Source organism: Triplophysa rosa, linkage group LG3, assembly GCF_024868665.1.
Source record: "Triplophysa rosa linkage group LG3, Trosa_1v2, whole genome shotgun sequence".
Classification (NCBI taxonomy): domain Eukaryota; kingdom Metazoa; phylum Chordata; class Actinopteri; order Cypriniformes; family Nemacheilidae; genus Triplophysa; species Triplophysa rosa.
This window is the reverse complement of record NC_079892.1, coordinates 175,572-195,725: the sequence shown is the minus strand read 5'-3', so window position 1 is coordinate 195,725 and position 20,154 is coordinate 175,572. Positions and strand designations below refer to the sequence as shown.

The 20,154-nt window shown below is 45.2% G+C and overlaps 3 protein-coding genes across 5 annotated transcripts in view; 1 reads left to right on the top strand and 2 right to left on the bottom strand.

Moving 5' to 3' along the window:
• Positions 1-7,597, bottom strand: part of LOC130552202 (protein inscuteable homolog) — a 51,370-nt gene extending 43,773 nt beyond the window's left edge. For both annotated transcript variants that reach the window (XM_057330399.1, XM_057330401.1), the window contains exon 1: positions 7,293-7,597. The gene's annotated coding sequence lies outside the window, so the exon portion shown is untranslated. The remainder of the gene's footprint in view (positions 1-7,292) is intronic.
• A 2,014-nt stretch (positions 7,598-9,611) lies between these two features.
• On the bottom strand, positions 9,612-13,463 carry LOC130552210 (calcitonin gene-related peptide-like). Of its 2 annotated transcripts, none has more exons than XM_057330410.1 (5): positions 11,804-13,385; positions 11,539-11,630; positions 11,329-11,460; positions 10,210-10,381; positions 9,612-10,130 (listed from the first exon to the last, which is right to left on the bottom strand). In XM_057330410.1, the coding sequence occupies exons 2-4, from the start codon at positions 11,622-11,624 to the stop codon at positions 10,219-10,221; spliced, it is 381 nt and encodes a 126-aa protein (XP_057186393.1). In that variant the 5' UTR covers positions 11,625-11,630; positions 11,804-13,385; the 3' UTR covers positions 9,612-10,130; positions 10,210-10,218. The 2 variants fall into 2 exon arrangements, with proteins under 2 accessions (XP_057186393.1, XP_057186392.1); XM_057330409.1 differs by lacking the exon at positions 9,612-10,130 and adding an exon at positions 13,402-13,463 and having other exon boundaries at positions 10,264-11,026; positions 11,804-12,791.
• Positions 13,464-13,500: 37 nt separating this feature from the next.
• Positions 13,501-17,580, top strand: psma1 (proteasome 20S subunit alpha 1). Its single transcript, XM_057330403.1, has 10 exons — positions 13,501-13,590; positions 14,189-14,233; positions 14,311-14,412; positions 14,547-14,650; positions 14,997-15,085; positions 15,197-15,267; positions 15,344-15,473; positions 15,789-15,868; positions 15,938-16,042; positions 17,422-17,580. Exons 1-10 carry the CDS (start codon positions 13,588-13,590, stop codon positions 17,479-17,481), a joined length of 789 nt encoding a protein of 262 aa, XP_057186386.1. The 5' UTR covers positions 13,501-13,587; the 3' UTR covers positions 17,482-17,580.
• Positions 17,581-20,154: the final 2,574 nt, after the last annotated feature.

Genomic DNA, 20,154 nt, shown 5'->3' with positions numbered 1-20,154 from the left:
GAGACGTTCTGTCGAGCCGACAGATGGGGTTCGCTCTTGAGAACCTATCAACTTCTGACTAGTTTAGAAAAGGCCAATGAAATTGGCGAATGAAATTTGCATGCCGGACTGTGCCCCCGGATATCCGGGTATAAAAGGGAGACGGCGTGCTGCATTCATTCACCTTTTGGTCTGAGGAGCCTGAGCATCCCTCGACCGCTGCGGCGGGCAGCCAGCGTTGTGGCAAAAAGGACACAACGTCTCGTTCCCTCCATCAGGGAACAGAGGTTACATCCGTAACCAAGACGTTCCCTTTCTATCGGTCTCTCAACGTTGTGTTGAACCGACAGATGGGGTTCCTATGGAAAATGCCACAGCGCTGTGCCGTGTCACAATCTCTAGCGGAGCTACGCTGACTGGCCTGGGCGAGTCAGACGTGAGCGCTAGCGCGAAATTGTAACTGTCCAGTGGAGAGGTAGGGGTCCCAGAGCTTTTTTGAAAAAAGGTGGGAAGCCCCTGCCACCGGCCGTCACGGGCGGAGGCCTTGATTCTCTAACAGCGAGAAGCCGCCCGGCACCGTAAGGGCCACTGGGTAAGCATTATTCCCCCCTGGGGGAAAAACGCTACAAAGAGCACTATCCTACCATAGGGAGGAGTTAGTGCAGACACCACATGGTCTCACCATCAGGGGAGAACTCATGGGAAAGCGTGCGGACTGAAGGAGTTAACCGCAAGGTGGAGGTCCACCTAGGGAGGTCATGGGTTGCTGAGGTGGGAACCATTCATGAGGATACATCAGACAGAACCGCCCACGGGGGGGGGTCATTGTTACCACGTCTGGAGCACTAGGTCCGGTTAGAGCTATGTGGTAGATAACTCAACTGTTCCCCGGCCTAAGGAGGCAGGGCTCCTTTGCCCAGCCTGCCCCCAGGAGGGTGCTTAGTGATGGATGGAATGCCTGTTCTTTACCCAGTGGGGAAAGAAGGGAGGCGTAATAGCCGCTGATCCCCGTAGAGGAAGGGGGAAGGGTTTTTGCAGGCGTACGCCCTACCGGCTGCCGGTCCTACACGTTGCCCTGCAGGACGCGGCCTGACACCGGTTCCACGCGTAGGTATTAGAACCTCGCGAAGGTGTTGGGCGTAGCATCTGCAGATGTCTGCCAGAGAGGCGCCCTGAGCCAGTGCCCATGAGGAGTGTGCCTCACTTCTCACATCTTGAGATCGGTATGCCGTAGCGACGGCATCCACGATCCAGTGCGTCACCACTGTTTGGAGACAGCCCTCCCCTTCTGCTGACCTCCAGAACAGACAAGAGCTGCTCAGAGCTTCTGAAGCTCTGTGTGCTGTCCAAGTAGAGGCGCAGTGCGCGTACTAGACACAACAAGGACGAGGTTGGGTCTTCCTCCCCGGTGGGGAGCGCCTGCAGGTTCACCACCTGGTCTCTCGGGGTAGTGGTGGGAACTTTGGGCACGTAGCCGGGCCATGGTCTCAGGATAATGTGAGAAACACTGGGCCAGAGTTGTAGGCAATCTGTGGACACGGAGGGTGCTTGTAGGTCCCCTACCCTCTTGGAGGTGAGCGCCATCAGGAGATCCGTCTTTATCGTGTGGTGAGAAAGAGCGGCAGCTCCGAGGGGCTCGAAGGGGGGGGGGGGCTCTTGAAGCCCGCCACCTAGGTCGCAAGAGGGTACGGAGCGCGGATGAGGCGGTAGCCTTCTCGCGCCCCCTTAGGAACCTAATGACCAGGTTGTGCTGTCCCAGAGGCTTCCCAGCAACTGGGTCGTGATGAGCAGCCGTAGCGGCTACATACACTCCCAGTGTGGAGGGGGGAGAAGTTACTCTCCAGTCTCTCTTGAGGAAGGGACAGCACGTTCCCGATCGAGCAACTCCGTGGGCCTTCTCTTCGAGAAGAGCACCAGGACGAGAAGAGGCGCCACTTATGGGCGTATAGCCGCCTAGTGGCCGAGGCCCTAGTCTGAGTGGTGTCCCAACTCCCGGGGGTGGGCCACTCAGGATCTCCTCGTCCCGTCCAGACATGGAAGTTCCAGGGGTCTGCCTCGTATGCCGTAACATGCCCCTTCCCCTGGGAAAGGGGGTCCTTCGCCAGGGGGATCGGCCAGGGGGAGTTGTTGTCAAGAGCCTTAGCTCCGAGAACCAAGTCCGGTTGGGCCGATAGGGCGCAACTAGTACCACTTGATGCTCCTCTTCCCTGGCCTTGCACAAGACCTGTGCAATGAGGCTCACTGGGGGGAAGGCATACTTCCGCTTACCCCGCGGCCAGCTGTGCGCTAAGGTTTCCATGCCGAGGGGTCCCTCGGTCAGGGAGTACCAAAGCGGGCAATGGGAGGAGTCCGGGGAGGCAACAGGTCCCCCTGTGCCTGGCCGAACTGCTCCCATATGAGCCGGACTGCGCGGGGATGGAGTCGCCACTCTCCGCGAGGCATCGACTGACGAGAGAGCGCGTCGGCTGCCTGGTTCAGGTCGCCTGGGATATGTGTGGCTTGCAGGGAGCTGATCACCTGCTGACTCCACAGGAGGAGGCATCGGGGCGAGTTGTGTTAGCTGCCGTGAGCGAATGCCACCCTGTCGATTGATATACGCCAAGGCAGTTGTGCTGTCTGACCGGACCAGCACGTGCTCGCCCTGCACGAGAGGCTGCAGCCTCTTCAGTGCAAGTAGCACAGCCAACAACTCTAGGCAGTTGATATGCCAACGCAGGCAGGGGCTCGTCCACCGCCACGACACTGCGTGCCCATTGCACACGACACCCCACCCCTGCAGGGAGGCAACCGTCATCACACGACGTGCCTTGCTGCCCTAGAGGGATCCTGTTCACCAAAAAGGTCATTGAAGACCAGGGGGTTGGGGTGTGTCAGCAGAGAGGCGTGATGACCATACGCCTGCTGCCGGTGTGCCACGCTCTCCAGGGAACCTGACTCTGTAGCCAGTATTGGGGCAGTCGCATGTGCATCAACCCGAGGGGGACCACCCCCACCGAGGATGCCATGTGCCCAGGAGCCTCTGAATTGTTTCAGGGGGACCGCTGACTGCCTGAAGTGCTTCAGGAAGTTCAACACTGACTGACCGCGCTCTGAGTCAGTCACGCTGTCATAGGGACGGAGTCGAGTTCCATACCGAGAAAGAGGATGCTCTGCACAGGGGAGAGCTTGCTCTTTTCTCAGCTGACCTGTGGTCCCAACCGATCTAGGTGCCGGAGCACTAGGTCCCTGTGTACACAACAGATCTCGTGAGTGTGCCCAGATGAGCCAGTCATCGAGATAGTAAGTACCAGCACACCTCTCTCCCCGAGGGGAGTGAGGGCGGCTCCCCCGATCTTCGTGAAGACTCGTGGGGACAGGGACAGACCGAAGGGGAGGACTCTGTACTGATATGCCCGCCCTCAAAAGCGAGATGAAAGTAAGCATCCTTCAGGTCGATTGCCATGAACCAATCTTGGCATCCGGTAGACGCCAGGATGTGCTTCTGCGTAAGCATCCTGAACGGCAGCTTGAGTAGGTGCCTGTTCAGAGTTCACAGATCTAGCAACCTCCCTTTTTGGGGACGTTGAAGTACGGGCTGCAAAACCCTTTGAACATCCCGGCTAGAGGGACGAGCACGATTTCTTGCCAGAGGGGTGGTGACTCTGGCCCGAAGCACAGGAGCATCCTAACCTCTGACTGAGGTTGAAAGGATGTCCTGAACTTGAGCGGGCATCTGGTAAGTTGTATCGTGTAGCCGAGACAGATCGTATCCCGTAGCCACCGTGATGGTTTGGGTGCTCTAGTCAGGCTCCCAGGGACCGAGACAGGGGCTAGGGGTATGATCTGCTTCATCGACCTTCCAGGGGGTGGTTCGATGGCAGGCATTGAGGATCCCTTGCCGTGGGGAGGCCCCTGGGGAGGAGATTGGCTCTGCTGCTTAGCTGCCTGGCGATTATGTAGCACAACGCACTGTCGTTTGAGAGTGCTGAGGGCTACTGATTATCCTCGACATTGGGTCTCACCATGACGCAACGTCGAGTTGCCAAGCACCGCTGTGTAGAGGGTGAGAGCGGCTGTGATAAACACCCAGAGAGAGAAGAAACTCTTAAGAGAGTGGGCTGTTGGGACGGGCCAGGAACTGTCCCGGATCGACCACCCAGAGATGGATTGGCTGGTGTCGGGCCCGATGGTATTCTCGATCTCCCTGGGGTCTTCCCATGAAGGCCACTTGTGCTTTCGCCACGGCTGCTGACGGGGCGATGGTCTCCTCTTCGATGTCCCTTCCCGGGGGGCCGCCTGACCAGAGCCGGAGGGCGTCGAAGAGGACCAGTGCTGCTGGGAAGCAGATGGTGCACGGGACTCGATGGCCGAGTTGCGGCGAGGGAGGATATGCTTGATATCCTCTGTCTGCTTCTTTACTGTCAAGAACTGCGGCTCAACAGTATCACCAAACAGCCCACCCCTTGCGAGTTGGTTACGTTACTCATCTGTGCAAGGTTCAGCCAGAGGTGTCTCTCATGGACCACAAGTGTGGACATCGCCCGACCCAGGGCCCGCGTGGTCACCTTCGGTCGCCCATAGAGCGAGGTCGGTGGTGGCGCAGAGTTCCTGCATAAGCGCTGGGTCAGTCTTACCCTCGTAGAGCTCTCTCAACGCCTTGGCCTGGCAGGAGCCATAGCGTGGAGAGAGGAGGCAGCTTGGCCCGCAGCAATGTAAGCTCTCGACACCGGAGATGCCGAGACCCTCCATGCTTTGGACAAGAGTCTAGGTCGAGCCCCCCCAGGTGGCCACCTGACCATGCTCCACCTGGGGGACATCGACGTATCCTCTAGCTGCCTCACCCTCGAGGGAAGAGAGGGTGACAGAACTTGTTTGACGTGAACGTGCCGGAAAGGGGCGTTCCAGGTCTTATAAAATTCCTCATGCACTTCCGGTAAACATGGCACTGGGGGTGGGCGCGGCCTTGAGCCGCGCTCAAACCCGAGGCACCATGTAACCAGTGCAGGCACTGCAACCCAATGCTCACGGCGGTCCGGGAAAGCATGGCTGACATTTCGACCCCCCGAGGGAGGGAGCCCAAGGAATCGTCGGAGTCGGATGGCAGTACGTCACCCCCCGATGCTGCAAGAGACATCTCATCACCACGCATCATGTCAGAATACGTGGTTGAGGAACAAGACGGTGGGACCGTCTCCTGGGGAATGGTCAGACGAGCTAGACGAGGTGCGAACGGTCCGTGAGCCAGTGGCTGGCGGATTAATGCTCACCGTAATCCTCATATCACCCTCGCTGCTTGCTGTAGTCCTGCCGTCACGGAACGGGGAGCAAACAAGGTGGTGGCTGAGTCCCGTGGGAACACAGCCACCTGTGATGCAACGTCTGAATCGTCAACCGCCCGCAGTGCGGGCAGGACGTATCCACAATGTCTGCCCTAGCGTACTGGAAGCAGACACCGTGTCCGTCCCCCTCCTCGATGAGTGTGTTGCACCCATGAGAACAGCGGGACATGACACGCTGGAGAAATTTTCTCTTTTAGAAAAAAAACACTCGAACACTCCTGGCACTGCCGAGACGCCCAGGGGAAGTCGCTGCAGGAAGGGACCGTCCGCTGCACCACGTCGTAAGATTCCAGCAGTAATTCGGCGTAGAGTATGAAGTCTCGAAGTCGATCAGTGTGAAGGCTCCGAAGAACAAAAGGTGAATGAATGCAGCACGCCATCTCCCTTTTATACCCGGATATCCGGGGGCGGAGTCTGGCATGCAAATTTCATTCGCCAATTTCATTGGCCTTTTCTAAACTAGTCAGAAGTTGATAGGTTCTCAAGAGCGAACCCCATCTGTCGGCTCGACACAACGTCGAGAGACCGACAGAAAGGGATCTAATGTTTCCTACTGACACAAGCTACAGCAAAAGATGGATGTGGAAATACTAATGTGTCTAAGGCTTTTGCACAGTACCGGATCGATTCCAATTTCTTTAAACTTATCTGTGCAGTTTGTGAAGGTGATTTCTGCATCTGAGAGATGAAAGAGAGCTAAATGCTTCTCTGGAGGGAGATGATAGAGAACACGGGCATGTCCAGAACCACCTCTCCTTCTCAGGACAGAACGTAATTCTCACAGCTGACACTTGAGCTTCACAGGCTCATCTGTAGATTATGAAGGAGAACATCCTGAGAATGCAGATGAACTCTCAACAGACTCCTCTAATAAATGAGCTGGGTGGAAAAGTTCTCATGTTCAGTTTCCCTGACCGCAGAATAAAACTCAAATGTGCTTTAGCAGGATCCTACTTCTCTTTTTGACTCTAGATCGATAAGAGAAAGAACATCAATCTGAAGCAGAGAAAAGTGCTGAGAGATCAGGTTCTGAATGTCTGTGGGTTTTTCTCAGGCTCTCTCTGTCTTCAAATTCAACCTATAGTGTGAATTTAAAGTGAAACCTCGCCTGTTTATAACCGTACAGATACATTGAAAAAGAAATTAAATTTAGTTTCACCTACAAATCCAAACGTGAAGACAGAGACGGGAGTCAAACCAGGCTGTGATGGAATACCCAAGGAACTTTGAGGTTTTAATAGAGACACCAAATATCTGTTGTGTTTCATTAAGAATCTTCATCTAGCTTCAGATAAATTCTTCAGATATGTGAGATATGAATCTTTACACCTGCCAGAAGATTCAACAGACCCACAGCACACCAAACCACCATTCATGTCAGGACGGTGTTAACTCAAGGTCGTGTTCTCTTCGGGTCACAGGAGTGCGGTTGAAAGGTTTCGAGAACTAAACTACTGAATGACAGAAGAACAACAGGGCATCGTTCTGTCTATGCTGCAAGATACTGAAAGTACTCTAGCACTCCTTCTTAAGTCATATGAAAACTGCTCATGTAAAACCACGTCTGCCATGTCCAAAACATTTTAATCTCTTGTCATGCGAGTTATAAAAAGATTTGCCACTGTATTTTTAATGTAATAGCCTGGAGGAACGTGCTATTTTCTGTTTGAGCACCTGCTCCCCTAAAATGTCCATGCACGGCCCTGAATATATCTGTGAAGTGTATATGTAAGTTATGTGTTGTTTCGAGGAGCATGACCGCTGATACTGAGCCCACACACGAGAGAATTGAGGGTGACTAGAATGCTGACTATGAGACTAAGAGTGAGTGAGTTGGAGACAAAGAGTCTTTCTGTACATGGACTGGAGAGAGTAACTGTATCCCTGCAGCCGTGCGTTTGTTCTTAGTGCTCTGAATGCTTCACACCCATCAGACCTTTCAATACAACACGCCTCTAAACTCACATGAGATGAGAATGATGACACGGTACTCACCACGACACCTTCTCCGTCAGTCTCTTTCAGCTTTCCAGCATGCGTTCAGGAGCCTGGTTTTGCGTTGAGAGCCGTTCACTCGTGCACTCTCAGTGTAGATGTGAAGCTCTGTGGATGTGGCTTCAGTCTCTTCATCAGTCAAACAGCATAGTTTCAACTGGGCTTACGTCCAAGCAGACTCGGAAAACCATTGCAGCGTCTATTTCTGTCTGCCATTTGAGCACTTCAACACATTCTGTGGTCAAACGTGTAATTGCAGAGTGAGCGACTTTGGTCAAATGTAATTGTAGACTTCAGATCCAACCCGTGCTGCCAACGGTACATGCTAGAAACCTTTAAACCCCTTCCCTTAAAAAACAACTCAAGACACATAAATAAATGTGGGCCTGGAATCCAGATGTGGAATGAGACGCCGGCTTGGAAAAACAGTTAGGGGAGCCAGAAGCCAGAGCTCAGGATTGTGACACGGGAGTGCTTTTTTTGGTTGAAATCTCTAAAAGAGAGGGAGATTTTGGGAGGAGCTGTCTGGGTTCAGTTATTCCTAGACATTTACCATGAAACCTTCAGAGTTTCTGATTTCACACCAGTGACTCTGTGGAAAAGTCAGCAGTGGAAAAACAGGCAGGAATGGCATTAAAACAGCTGATCACACATTCTCTCTTCCTCGCTGCGGTGGCGTATATACCTTTCCTTTTCAAGTCAAATGACAAACAGCTGCTCGCTATTAAGGGCACAATAAAAAGAAAAACATCTCCCTGATTTCACGTCCACCACGGACGTTCCATGTGAATACCACAAGAGTTCATTCTCCACAGCTGAGTTCAGATGAATGGAAAGACAATAATAACACACGCCTTTCGTTTCTGTGCCGAAGAACACTGTTTATCCTCCCACTGTTTGTCAGATGAACGCATGAATTGAAAACACGTTCATACCCAACTTGTGCTGTTCTTACTGCACTGGAAAACACTTCTGTTGCTTGACATGGCATTTCAATGTACTATATAGTGAGCTGAACTTAGTCAACTTAATTTGAGTTTTTGGGTTTATTTTGACAAATAAATCATATCAACCTCATGTTGAAGATATTTGATATGTGTTCATCCTAAATCACTCACTAAAAGTGAACTACAAACATTTTGATAATAGTCATGTATAGATTTATCAACAAGTAGTTTGTTTCTCGCACCCTTTTCTTGTTATTTTGTATCTTCTTGTTTTGTCTTACATCTACATTGATGCCTTAGCCAGAAGCTTTTGTCCAAAGTGACTTATTAAATGAGGAGTTTTCTAGGAAATTCTAGGAAAAGACATAAGCACTCTTCAGACACAGAAATGTGTGTGTTTTGTTTTTCACATTCATACACTCTCAATACTTTTCTTAGTACCCACAGTTTTTCACATATACAGTCATGGACAAAAATATTGGTGTGCTTTGTAAATATAAGCAAAGAAGGCTGTGAAACATATCTGCTCCTTTTGATCTTTTATTTTTTAAAATCTATAAAATTCCAACATTTCATTAAACTAAAACAAGTGAAAGTGGGGGGTCACATTAGGAAATAAATGTTTTTCTCTAATACTCACTGGCCACAATATTTTTTTTTTTTTAAGATTTATTTTTGGCGTTTTTTTTGCCTTTTTATTTGACAGAGAGAGTGACTCTTTTCAGAGAGGACAGGAAGCGAAGTGGATGAGAGAGAGGGGGTAGGATCGGGAAAGGACCACGAGCCGACTCGAACTCGGGTCGCCCAGGACGCACCGGCGCCACATGTCGGAGCACGAACCACTCGACCACCTGGCCACAATTATGAAAAGTTTTTCTTGCAAATGGAGCTTGCAGAAAGTATTGCATACAAGGGTGCCAATAATTTTGGCCAACATTTATTGGAGAAATACATTCATTTCATAATGTGGCATCCCCCCCACTTTCACTTGTTTTAGTTTAATGAAATAATAAACGTTTTTAATAAAATATCCAAAGGAGAAACAAAGCAGATGTTATTCACAGCCTTCTTTGCTCATAATGATCAAGAGTAGCAATATTTTGAAAGTTTGGGTTTACTCACTGGCAGACTGCTGACACTACCAATATTACACTCTTGAATGTTTTTAATTTATAATGTCATTTCAACATCCCATGATATTATATGCATCTTTAATTGATGTCTTTTTATTTTAAATCATTTTCACAGTAAACGCGTTTATCAAAAGTGGCTTGAGGAATAGTGAAGAAGCTTAAGCGTACACAACAGCATTTGGACAGTGCTGTACATCAGCGTGTATGGTGTTTTTTTGCATGAACACATACAATATTTATTATTTGCAGGTGCCAACATTCTGCCTTTTTATCAATTAATCCTGTCGTTTATTATAATTATTCAGGTTTTTTTTATCCTCTGCAATAAATTCCTAACAATGTCAGAGGATCTAAATACACAGCTCAGCTTCATGTACACAATAACATCAGGACTGTGAACGAGAGGGAAACTATGTGAGAAACAGACCTTCAGAAGAGCCGATGACACATTTATCTGGCAAGAGGAGCAAAGCTGAAGTTCACGACTTCATTTATTGTTATGCTACACAAACATGATCAGACATGTATTCTCTTCTCGCATAGATTCTTCTTCACAAATATAAACACTGATGTCTTTAAATATCTCATTTATTTCATATAAAAATCTAGAATTTCTCTGTATATGCTCAGTCAATACATATGGATCACAACATAAGTGCAGAAGTGCATTTTTACAATTGTGTGTTTGTTTGTAAAAAATAAAAGCGAGAGCTCATGAGAGGAGATGGTGAAAAGGTGACGTGGTGTCGTCCTCACGGCTGAAAGACAAAGAAAAGAGTGGATGAGAACTAAACGCACACAGAAATCCACGTTATTCACGGGTCACACGCAGCCTACCTGGCATGACTAAAGCTGAAGGTTTCTCCTGCGACGGCCGAACGCTTTGGAGCCCACGTTGGTTGGGATAAAGTTGCTGTTGCCCACCCCACCGGAGCGGCTGAGGAAATCTGCCAGTCGATGCGTGACACATGTGGCTGTGTTACACGCTCGCTTGTGTGCCGTCACACTGCTTCAGGACACAACACATTACATCACAGGTCTGAAAACGACCTGCATTTACATCAATATAAAACAATATGTACCGTTCAAAAGCCCACCTTCAGAGGTGATGTGAGAGGTCTTACCTGCAGAAATCTCGATGACTTTCATCTTTATTTGTGGAGTCATTGCATTTTTAAATACATTACAACTGAAGTATAAATATCAAAGAATTCCTGATATAAAAATAAATTTATTGAACATAAAGGAAACACCGATTTCCATCAGCAGACATTACATTTAGAATACATCCAGAAGGGTATATGGAAGAAATGTCTGGGCGTTTAATCTATCGTGCCTGTCTCTGCTGAAGTAAAGGAAGAAAAGAAAAGGAAGGAAGAGAAGAGCAATGCATCCAGGCGTTTGTGAGTGCCGTCGGTGGAGCAGGCAGAACGCACATGCACGAGATGACACGGCAGAGATCGATTAAATGCCGTTAAACGCTTCTTCGTAGCTGGGAAAGGGATTGCCCTCCAGCGGGCTGCGTTTCTTGCCGGGCGTACCGGCTCCCACGTCCGTCTGCGGGAAGGTTTGTAATTTGTGCAGCTCCTGCGAGAGTTTGCCCAGCACGCAGGTGCTGAGATTGGAGCAACGCTTGGACAGGAATCTGCCCTGGCTGTCAGGAGAAACACATGCACGTTATCACACCAACCCAGCGCATGCATCATCCTGATTTAACACATGCTTGACTTTCAGATGCTCTATCGTTCACTAACAAACCAAGCTTCACATGCAGGGAAAAGATCCACATGCTCTGACAGGCAAAGGTGGGTTACTGAAGAACCGAAATAAAGGAAGACCACCGCCCAGAGACCTACCTCCTGACTTTACTAACTCCGCTAGGATTCTGACTTTAGGTTCTGACTTTTGTCGAACGAAACACGGGAGTTAACAATCCTACGTAACGTGATGTCCTACCCGTTATCTTCTTCCACGGGCTCCGGCTCCTCTGCCGTCATCTGCACGACACTTTTGATGATGGCGCTCAATAACCGCCGCGTTTCAAAGTCCGTGAGCGCGAGTCTGTCCGTCAGTGAGTCTGGAGCACCTCTGAAACAGAAACACATGCGATGGAGAAGACCGGCGAGACCTCCTGATGCTTTCAGACATGACATGATGAACATCTACCTCACTGGAGCAGCTTGCGAGCTGGACATCTGACACACAATCACAGCGTAAGCCACAAGGACTGAAGAGATCTTCAAGAGAAACATGGCAACCTTGGACAAAACTACAATGTCAGTGCAATGGATTCTTCCCGGGTCTGATTTGTCATCTCAGTGTAAAAAAGCTAAATGTTCCATTCCTGTGAACCTACACACATCTGCACCACACCGTAAGAGATCATTACATAACAAATCCAAAAAAGTCAGTGTTTGAGCTTGAATCTTACCTCGCCACCAATGGATTTGTCCTCTTGTTCAATACAAAATATTGATTCTGCGAACTTGACAACTTGATTCTACTGTGTGAAGCAACAATGTTCAAGCGCCTATATATTCACCAGGAGAACTGATGTATGATATGTGTAGGAGTTGAATTATCTCCTATCATCCAATCAGCAGACAGACAGGCACCGGACAGCCAATCAGCTCTGTCCCTCGACTCTGATAAAGAGTTACTCTGATGTCATTCCATGGACACTAAGTGCTCTGTTGATGACATTTACCTGTCATCCGAACCCTCTGATATCTACATTTAGCCCAGTTATTAAGATCTAATTAAATAAATCTCCCAAATAAACGTTCTGTGCCATAAATAGTTTACAGACTTCCAAAAATATTGTGTCGAGTCGTTGTCATGCGTTTAATGGAAACTCATGAAGATCTCATCTGAGAGCTTGCCAGTGCTGCCATCTGCTGGTCAGGGAGAAACATGACGGAGAAAAATGACAGTAGTCGAATGTTAAGAAAATGTTAACGATAACACTTACATTTCAAATCAAATAAATAAAAAAGACACGTGAATGATAATAAAACACAAATATGTTTGTTACCTCAGTAAACGTGTTGTTATATGAAGGTATATATAAAGGACAGGACAACTAATCACAAATGTAACAAACCTTTTATTACAGTTATTTTTTACTTAGACGCAATTTCACTGTATGTTTATGAAAGTCACACACTTCAAGTAGGCAATGTATTGATAAAATGCTAAATGTTACTTTCATCGACATGTTACGGCTGTCTCCCCAAACATTATGATCTCCGTTATTTATTGTAAATAATAAATGATCATTTAAGCAAAACTGTTTATTAAAACATGAAAAGCTGATAAAATGAACATCTAGTTAACAGCTATGATTGTTCATTTCAAACTGTAGAGTACAGATGAATAAAACTCACCCAGCTGTTACAGAAGACACATTACACCAAAATCTATATGACAGTAAAACATGTATTTCATTCATTTAAGCTTTTATCATCTTGAATACCCTTGTATTGTTTTCTTGTGTTCATATTAATGTAGACCCATGGCAGTTTATTATGTATTTGTTGTCTGAGATCACACACACAAACAGACAAATGCATGAAGTATATCCCTTGTGTCCTCCAATCACCCACAATCCTTGCGACTGTTTCAGTCAAACAGCGAGTCTGAATGATATCTGTTAAATCACTGGCTAAGGTCATGATATCAACAGTACCATACATACTGTTTCTGAAACTTCAATTACACTGAGAAAATCTTTCAAATGAAGTCTTTAACATGTACTTTACAAGTCGCTCCAACTACTGCGCATGCGCGCAAAGGTCTGCAACATTCTGCACAAACTCCATTTCACACAGAACTTACTTAATTTTTGTACTGGACGGCAGGTCCATTAGTCTATTATTATTAACCAAAAAAGCGTAAGGGCTAATAATGCTAACGCCCTGACTTCAGCAGAACGCAGGAAAGGAGACCAGATTCCAGTTATTTAATGGATGTCAATGGGTTTTGTTTGCGGTTACGGGTTCCCCAACTAGAAGCATTACAAACCCTTACCCTTCCATCTCTGCTTTAGCCTCGTTTTCCAAGAGTATTGTAAGTAACCACGTGCGGCGCTGTGGCCAAAAAAGCGATCACGGATTTGCTCGCGCTCGATTTGTTTCGTCTGACTCTGAACTGAGGAAAACAAATCGAGCTGAATCATCGCGCGCTCAGTGGATACTGGACTAATAATCAGGAACTATGGTAAGAATGAATCGTTTTTGACCAGTTTATCTGACCGGGAATAATCATATTAATGTTTTGTATCATGTAGTTAAAGTTTAAAATGTAAGGGAGTTATTTTTTACTCGGATAGCGAGTGAATGTGTGTTGATGAGCGTGAGTAAGCGGAATGCTCGCGCTCGCTCGATTGTAGTGAAACTCACACATTTATAATTATTAATGACTGTTGTTTTACATAAAAATACGTCAAAATATCTTCGTCAGTCTGTGTAACTAACCAGTTCTGTTTTCTACATGATTTAATTCCGATCAATCTGCTTATTTTAATGAATTGTAAGGCTCCGAGTTTCGATTTCATTCGTTTCCTCAACATGATACGAATATCACATTACTTTCTCATCCTCTACTAAACCATACATGACCTCACGGATTTATTCCGTTAATATTACTCTACATTAATAACTTAATATGGAGGTGCTTAATTGTCATAATGATAAAAAATTAATTTCTTTCGAATGGGCTTCAGTTAGCCAAATGCATTTCTCTCCTTTGCAAGAATTACTGACAATTCAGAGTAATGTGTGGTTCAATTTAAACAGAATTTCTGTTTTTTTCGTAGTTTCGAAACCAGTACGACAATGATGTGACTGTGTGGAGTCCTCAGGTAAAGACTGTGTGAGTGAATGTGCACTAGCGGGTGTGTCTGCTGTATTAACCTTTGTGTTTGTGTCATGTATTCAGGGCCGTATTCATCAGATCGAGTATGCCATGGAGGCGGTGAAACAGGGTTCAGCCACTGTAGGACTCAAATCACGCACTCATGCTGTACTCGTGGCCCTCAAGGTGCGCTAACAAACCTCCACATTCACACTACACACTGTGCTATATTGTACTGCACTCTTCATCATCATACACGTGCAAGTTTACATGATTTTCTTGCGTGAGGATCAGATCATGAATCATTTCTTTGTTTGCAGAGGGCTCAGTCTGAACTGGCGGCTCATCAGAAGAAGATCCTCTATGTGGACAGTCATGTTGGCATTTCCATCGCAGGACTGACCGCAGACGCCAGACTCCTCTGGTAAACCATGCTCAGAAACCGACAGATTCATTTTGGTATCCAGTAAATTCAGATCTGTTCTACGTCACACTACAGATCATTTCAGTTCAATCTCGTCCATACAGTCCAGCATGCCAGAAATAAATAAAGACAGACATTGGCCAAGAAAAGCAGCTGAAGTGTGTAGTCCCGCCTCAAATTCATGTCATTGGTTGAGTCAAGGGTGCTGTGTGTGCGCATGGAGAGAGCGTCACAAAAGCTCGATTTCATACATGCAGAACTTTGTTCTTTTGACATTTTCACCTAAGACAGTGACAGATGTGCAGTTCTTAAAAGTTATGTAATGGTTTATTCGGTGTCTCAACAGTAACTTCATGCGACAGGAGTGTCTGGATTCCAGGTTTGTGTTTGACAGGCCTCTCCCTGTGTCTCGCCTGGTGACGCTCATTGGAAGCAGTATCCTTTCATCTGTCACCACAGAAATCACTTGTACATGATGATGCGTTTGTGTTGTTCAGTTTGCCTGCATCGAGAGTAGCCATAATTTTTCTTGAATGACTGTTGTAGAAACTCAGATTCCCACTCAGCGTTATGGCAGACGGCCGTATGGAGTCGGGCTGCTGATCGCTGGTTATGATGTAAGTACAGACACTCGTGGTTCAAATAAAGCAACGCTGTATATGCTGACACGTTTCCAATGACTGTGAATTTCAGGACATGGGGCCGCACATCTTCCAGACGTGCCCTTCGGCAAATCACTTTGACTGTAAAGCCATGTCCATCGGCGCTCGCTCGCAGTCAGCCCGCACGTACCTGGAGAGACACATGGATTCATTCCTGGACTGTAAGTTTGCATTAGGTGTTCAACGAGGCATTTCTGAAAGCGTAAGGCGTGTTTTTTCAATTGTTTCCAACGGAAAAGACATGTTTATTGAAATCGCCAGCAGCTGGGGTTCTTTCCCGCAGGCTCAGCGCCGGCACTCAGCGTTTTTTTCACACTCCGTGTATCATAGACCAACATGCCTCCGCTTGAAAAAACACTGTTCAAGTGCCCGCAACCGGCGTTTTCAGCTGTGTAAAAGCGCTTCGGTGCATCTGGAGCCTTGTGGTCTTGTTTAGGTGCTGTAAGATACTTTATGACGTGTGTTCTTGTTGTCAGGTAATCTGAATGATCTGGTTCAGCACGGCCTTCGTGCTCTGCGTGAAACTCTACCTGCTGAACAGGATCTGACTACAAAGGTTTGATATTTCATTCCCGGCTGTACTTGCTTTCATTAGCTCTGCTACTTACATGCTGTCTTTCACTAGAATGTGTCCATCGGGTTCGTGGGAAAGGACATGGAGTTCACCATTCATGATGACGCTGATGTGGCCCGTTTCCTTGAGGGTCTGGAAGAGAGACCGCAGAGACGGGTGAGATGTTCTTGACAGGAGCGTTAGCAACATTCACAGTTAATTAGGGGTGTAACGATACTTAGTATTACGATATGTCGCGATGCTAAAATGTTTCGATGCACATCGTAGAGAGATGGGGATATTTTACGATATGTTTAATTCTATTCGTTCAGCGGTCAAGACGCTACCTACTCTACGCCAGTGCGTCACGTGTGCTTATCTCACATATGCACTAGAGAGAGAAGTATCTGCGAGAAGGGGAAGCTCAAGACACAATCTGTGTCTCCAAGTGGTTTACAAAGCGTCATATTTTCCTTCACAATCGCCGTTAAATCACAGCAAACTTGAAGCGTGACTGCAGGCGAGTCACCCCGAAATTCATTACAAAGGCAGCACAAACGTTTTTAAATGCCAATGTTCATTTATCCGCTAAAGTGAGCTGCTGCATAACGTGATATGCAACATAAAGTAAGCCAAAAGAAACCAGCACTGTTCCGATCAGTGATGAAGTGAGTCGTACTGTAGATTAAAAAAATCGAATGATATGCTTAAAAACAAATATGTGATCTGCATGATTGAAGAAATGTAATACAGTTTATGTAATATGTCTTTTTGAAAGATTTTTCTCATTCATTATTACTGTCTCAAGCAAAGACAGTGCAGAGAGACACGAGCCAATAGCGCTTGAGCGTGAGCTCTGTCAGAGCGGTTCATTGGTTGAATGTACTGAATGAACACGCCCTTCACTGAACGAACGAGTCAATTGAGTCAAAATGAGACTGAATGAACGCTACATGTCGTTCATGGTCTAATATTCTCTGTGTTACAACAATGCATATCCAGTAGTTACTCAACTTTTCTGAAAAATAAAGGTAATGACCTGGTTTAATTTAATTCCAAGGTAAAGTAAATTATGTCAACAGTTAAATCTTTGTATGGAACATTTAATTACACCAATTAAATGAGTTAATCCAGATAGATTTTAGTAGACTAATATAATGTAGATTTCGTCGACTAAAAATAGACTAAAACTATGATAAATTGGGATGACTAAAACTAAATAGCATTTTAGTCAAAAGACTATGACTACAACTAAATCAAAATTTGCTGTCAAAATTGACACTGATCTTAATCTCAGTTAAGCCTTAAAATGTTAAAATTCTTTATTAAGTTGTATGTGCAACAAAATAAGTTACTGAAATTGTTAATATTTTGAAAATAAATGTTATTTGAATTTCAGTTTCATTTTTGAATTTTGTTAAAAATATCGAGATGTGTATCGTATCGTGAACCCAGCATTGAGATATGTACTGAATTGCGAGCTGAGTGTATTGTTACACCCCTACAGTTAATGTTAGCCGCGTAACGGCTCATGATTTTTTGTTTGTTTGTCATAGGTTGCACAGCCAGCAGATGAAGCCACTCCTGCTGTACCTGATGAACCCATGGAGCACTGAGACATCCGGGTATCTCAAAATAAAACATGTTAGCCTGCATCACTCTTTGTATATTACTCTTTTGAGTTATAAACGAAAATAAAACTCATTGTCATTGTGTGTTTAGGAATGATTATTTTGTGCAAATAAGAGGAATCTTCATACGAGTGCTTTAGATTTTAAATGTTTATGTTTCATGTGAAATCTTATCAATAACTTACCACACCGTCTCAAACTGTGGATGCAGTTTTTGTCATCTTGTTGTGGTCCTGTCTCAATAAAGGTCAGAGGCAGTACTCAAGTGCTGTGTGAAGATTTAAACATAATCTAGAAGAGCAACAAACAGTAAAGAATGAATGACTTGACAAGACCTGACAACACAGATACCAATGATGTAATACCAGAGCTGGCCCTCTCTATAAGTGAACTAAGCAGCCGCCATTAGGGGCCCCCAAAAGCACATGAAATTACAGCTTTTTTGTGATATATTCTGCACCCACAATTTTTTCTGTGGTGTGTCAAAATATGTGAAATTACTGACTAAACGCAACATTGCAATATCAAAATAAGTGAGGTGGCCAATCAAATGAAAGGAGGCGGGAGATACTGGTTACAGAGCCGAACAGTGACCAATCAAATAAAAAAAGACAGCTACTGTCACATCTTCAGCTGTTTAGCAAGACTTTTCAGTTTTAAAGTTGAAAGAGTGCTATGCAACAAACGACAATACTGTAAGTGACTAAAAAACATTCAATATTAGACAACTGTTTAGTGTTTAACCATAGAAATGTTGAACATCTGACCGTATTCACTGATGCAAATGACAAAATGCTGAAAATATGTAATTTACGTGATTCATGTAATCTATAATTATCAGTCAATTCAGCGTTTTATTTGGGGTAAGAGTAATTGTGTGCATATTGTAAATACACTAAATAAAAAAAGATTTAATCATCCTCAAGGGCTGTGTGGATTTAAAAGGGTGTCTATAGGTTGTGGTTAAAAAACGATTTTAAAAATAAAATCTTTGCAAATAGTTAAATGCATTGAACAATAAATTCCACAACCTTTTTGTGGTCCGTGCTTAAAATTTAAAGGGACAGTTCACCTAAAATTGGAAGTAACGAAATTATCAAATGTTTTGATAATAACCACAATACACTTATAATGCAAGGTTTATGTGTTCTTGTTTTTATGACATTCCTACATCCCAAACACAGCTACAACTAAAGTGTGCGTGCAAATAATCAAACATTGACAATAGTCGATTGTATTGGGGCACGGGGACCCGCAAATAAAATTCTGCTTAGGGCCCCGCAAAGGCTTGGGCCGGCCCTGTGTAAGACTATTATAAATCACTTGAATCTGATCAAATAGAAGAATGGGGTACATGCACACAGAGCGATGACGTATGTCCGCTAAAATCACAGCCAGCTCTGTTACATCTGGCACGCGTAGCATCCATTGGAAACTGGCGTTTTTCACTCGGTCAAGAAGCATAGGATAACGGTCAACGACGCGAGTGAAATTATCCAAACACTACGTCAGACAGTAACAACCAAAAAGGAGAAGCGCTTCAGGCTATCCGTTTCAAGCTACATTCACATATATGAAAAAAGCTAAGTGAACTTTTACATTTACTCAAGGCATGATCACAAAGGCATATAGCAATGTTCACCCTTAGTGTTGTCGGTTAGCTGAAAGTTACCAAACACATCGTTACATTTTACATTTATTCATTTGGCAGATGCTTTTATCCAAAGCGATAGAGCATATAAACATTTTGTCAACGTTATCACTTGAGGAAAAATGACCTCAGCGCAACGAGAGCGGAAGTGGTTTAGCTGGCGGAGATTTTAGTGGAAATATGTCATCACCTTTGCATATACCCCATTCAATATTGGACCTCAGACCTTAAAATATAATGTCATAATATTCCTCCTTAGAAACATTTAAAAGATGGCACATGCTTTGTCTTTCACAGCTACAAAAGCTTATTCACGTGTTTATAACCTGAAGAATGTGTGACAGATATTTGATCATATCAGTCCAAGCTTTTAGGTAGGCCACTTGATGCTTTTGAGCAAGGCTCTCATACGTTTCAAAATCTTGCTAATAACTCATAAAGCATTCAATGGTTTAACCCTTAAACTACAGAAATACACAATGGTTCATTGTGTTGTTAGTGTTAACCTAGCATACAGCTAACTGAAAATAATTTATGCTACAAATATTCACAACAACATGCATAACACATCATTACACAAATAATTATTTAATAAAATATAATAAGTATACATCAAATGTACAAACCCGATTCCAAAAAAAGTTGGGACACTGTACAAATTGTGAATAAAAACAGAATGCAATGATGTGGAAGTTTCAAATTTCAATATTTTATTCAGAATACAACATAGATGACATATCAAATGTTTAAACTGAGAGAATGTATCATTTTAAGGGAAAAATAAGTTGATTTTAAATTTCATGGCATCAACACATCTCAAAAAGTTGGGACAAGGCCATGTTTACCACTGTGTGGCATCCCCTCTTCTTTTTATAACAGTCTGCAAACGTCTGGGGACTGAGGAGACAAGTTGCTCAAGTTTAGGAATAGGAATGTTGTCCCATTCTTGACTAATACAGGCTTCTAGTTGCTCGACTGTCTTAGGTCTTCTTTGTCGCATCTTCCTC

Excerpts from the sequence above, each read along its gene's own strand:
- LOC130552210 (XM_057330409.1), bottom strand. The coding sequence starts at position 11,624 with ATGTTTCTCTTGAAGATCTCTTCAGTCCTTGTGGCTTACGCTGTGATT. Across the intron at positions 11,461-11,538 it reads TCGCAAGCTGCTCCAGTGAG|AGGTGCTCCAGACTCACTGA; the intron begins GTAGATGTTCAT and ends TTTCTGTTTCAG. Across the intron at positions 11,027-11,328 it reads CCCGTGGAAGAAGATAACGG|CCAGGGCAGATTCCTGTCCA; the intron begins GTAGGACATCAC and ends TTCTCCTGACAG.
- psma1 (XM_057330403.1), top strand. Across the intron at positions 14,413-14,546 it reads CTGTACTCGTGGCCCTCAAG|AGGGCTCAGTCTGAACTGGC; the intron begins GTGCGCTAACAA and ends CTTTGTTTGCAG. Across the intron at positions 15,869-15,937 it reads AACAGGATCTGACTACAAAG|AATGTGTCCATCGGGTTCGT; the intron begins GTTTGATATTTC and ends GTCTTTCACTAG.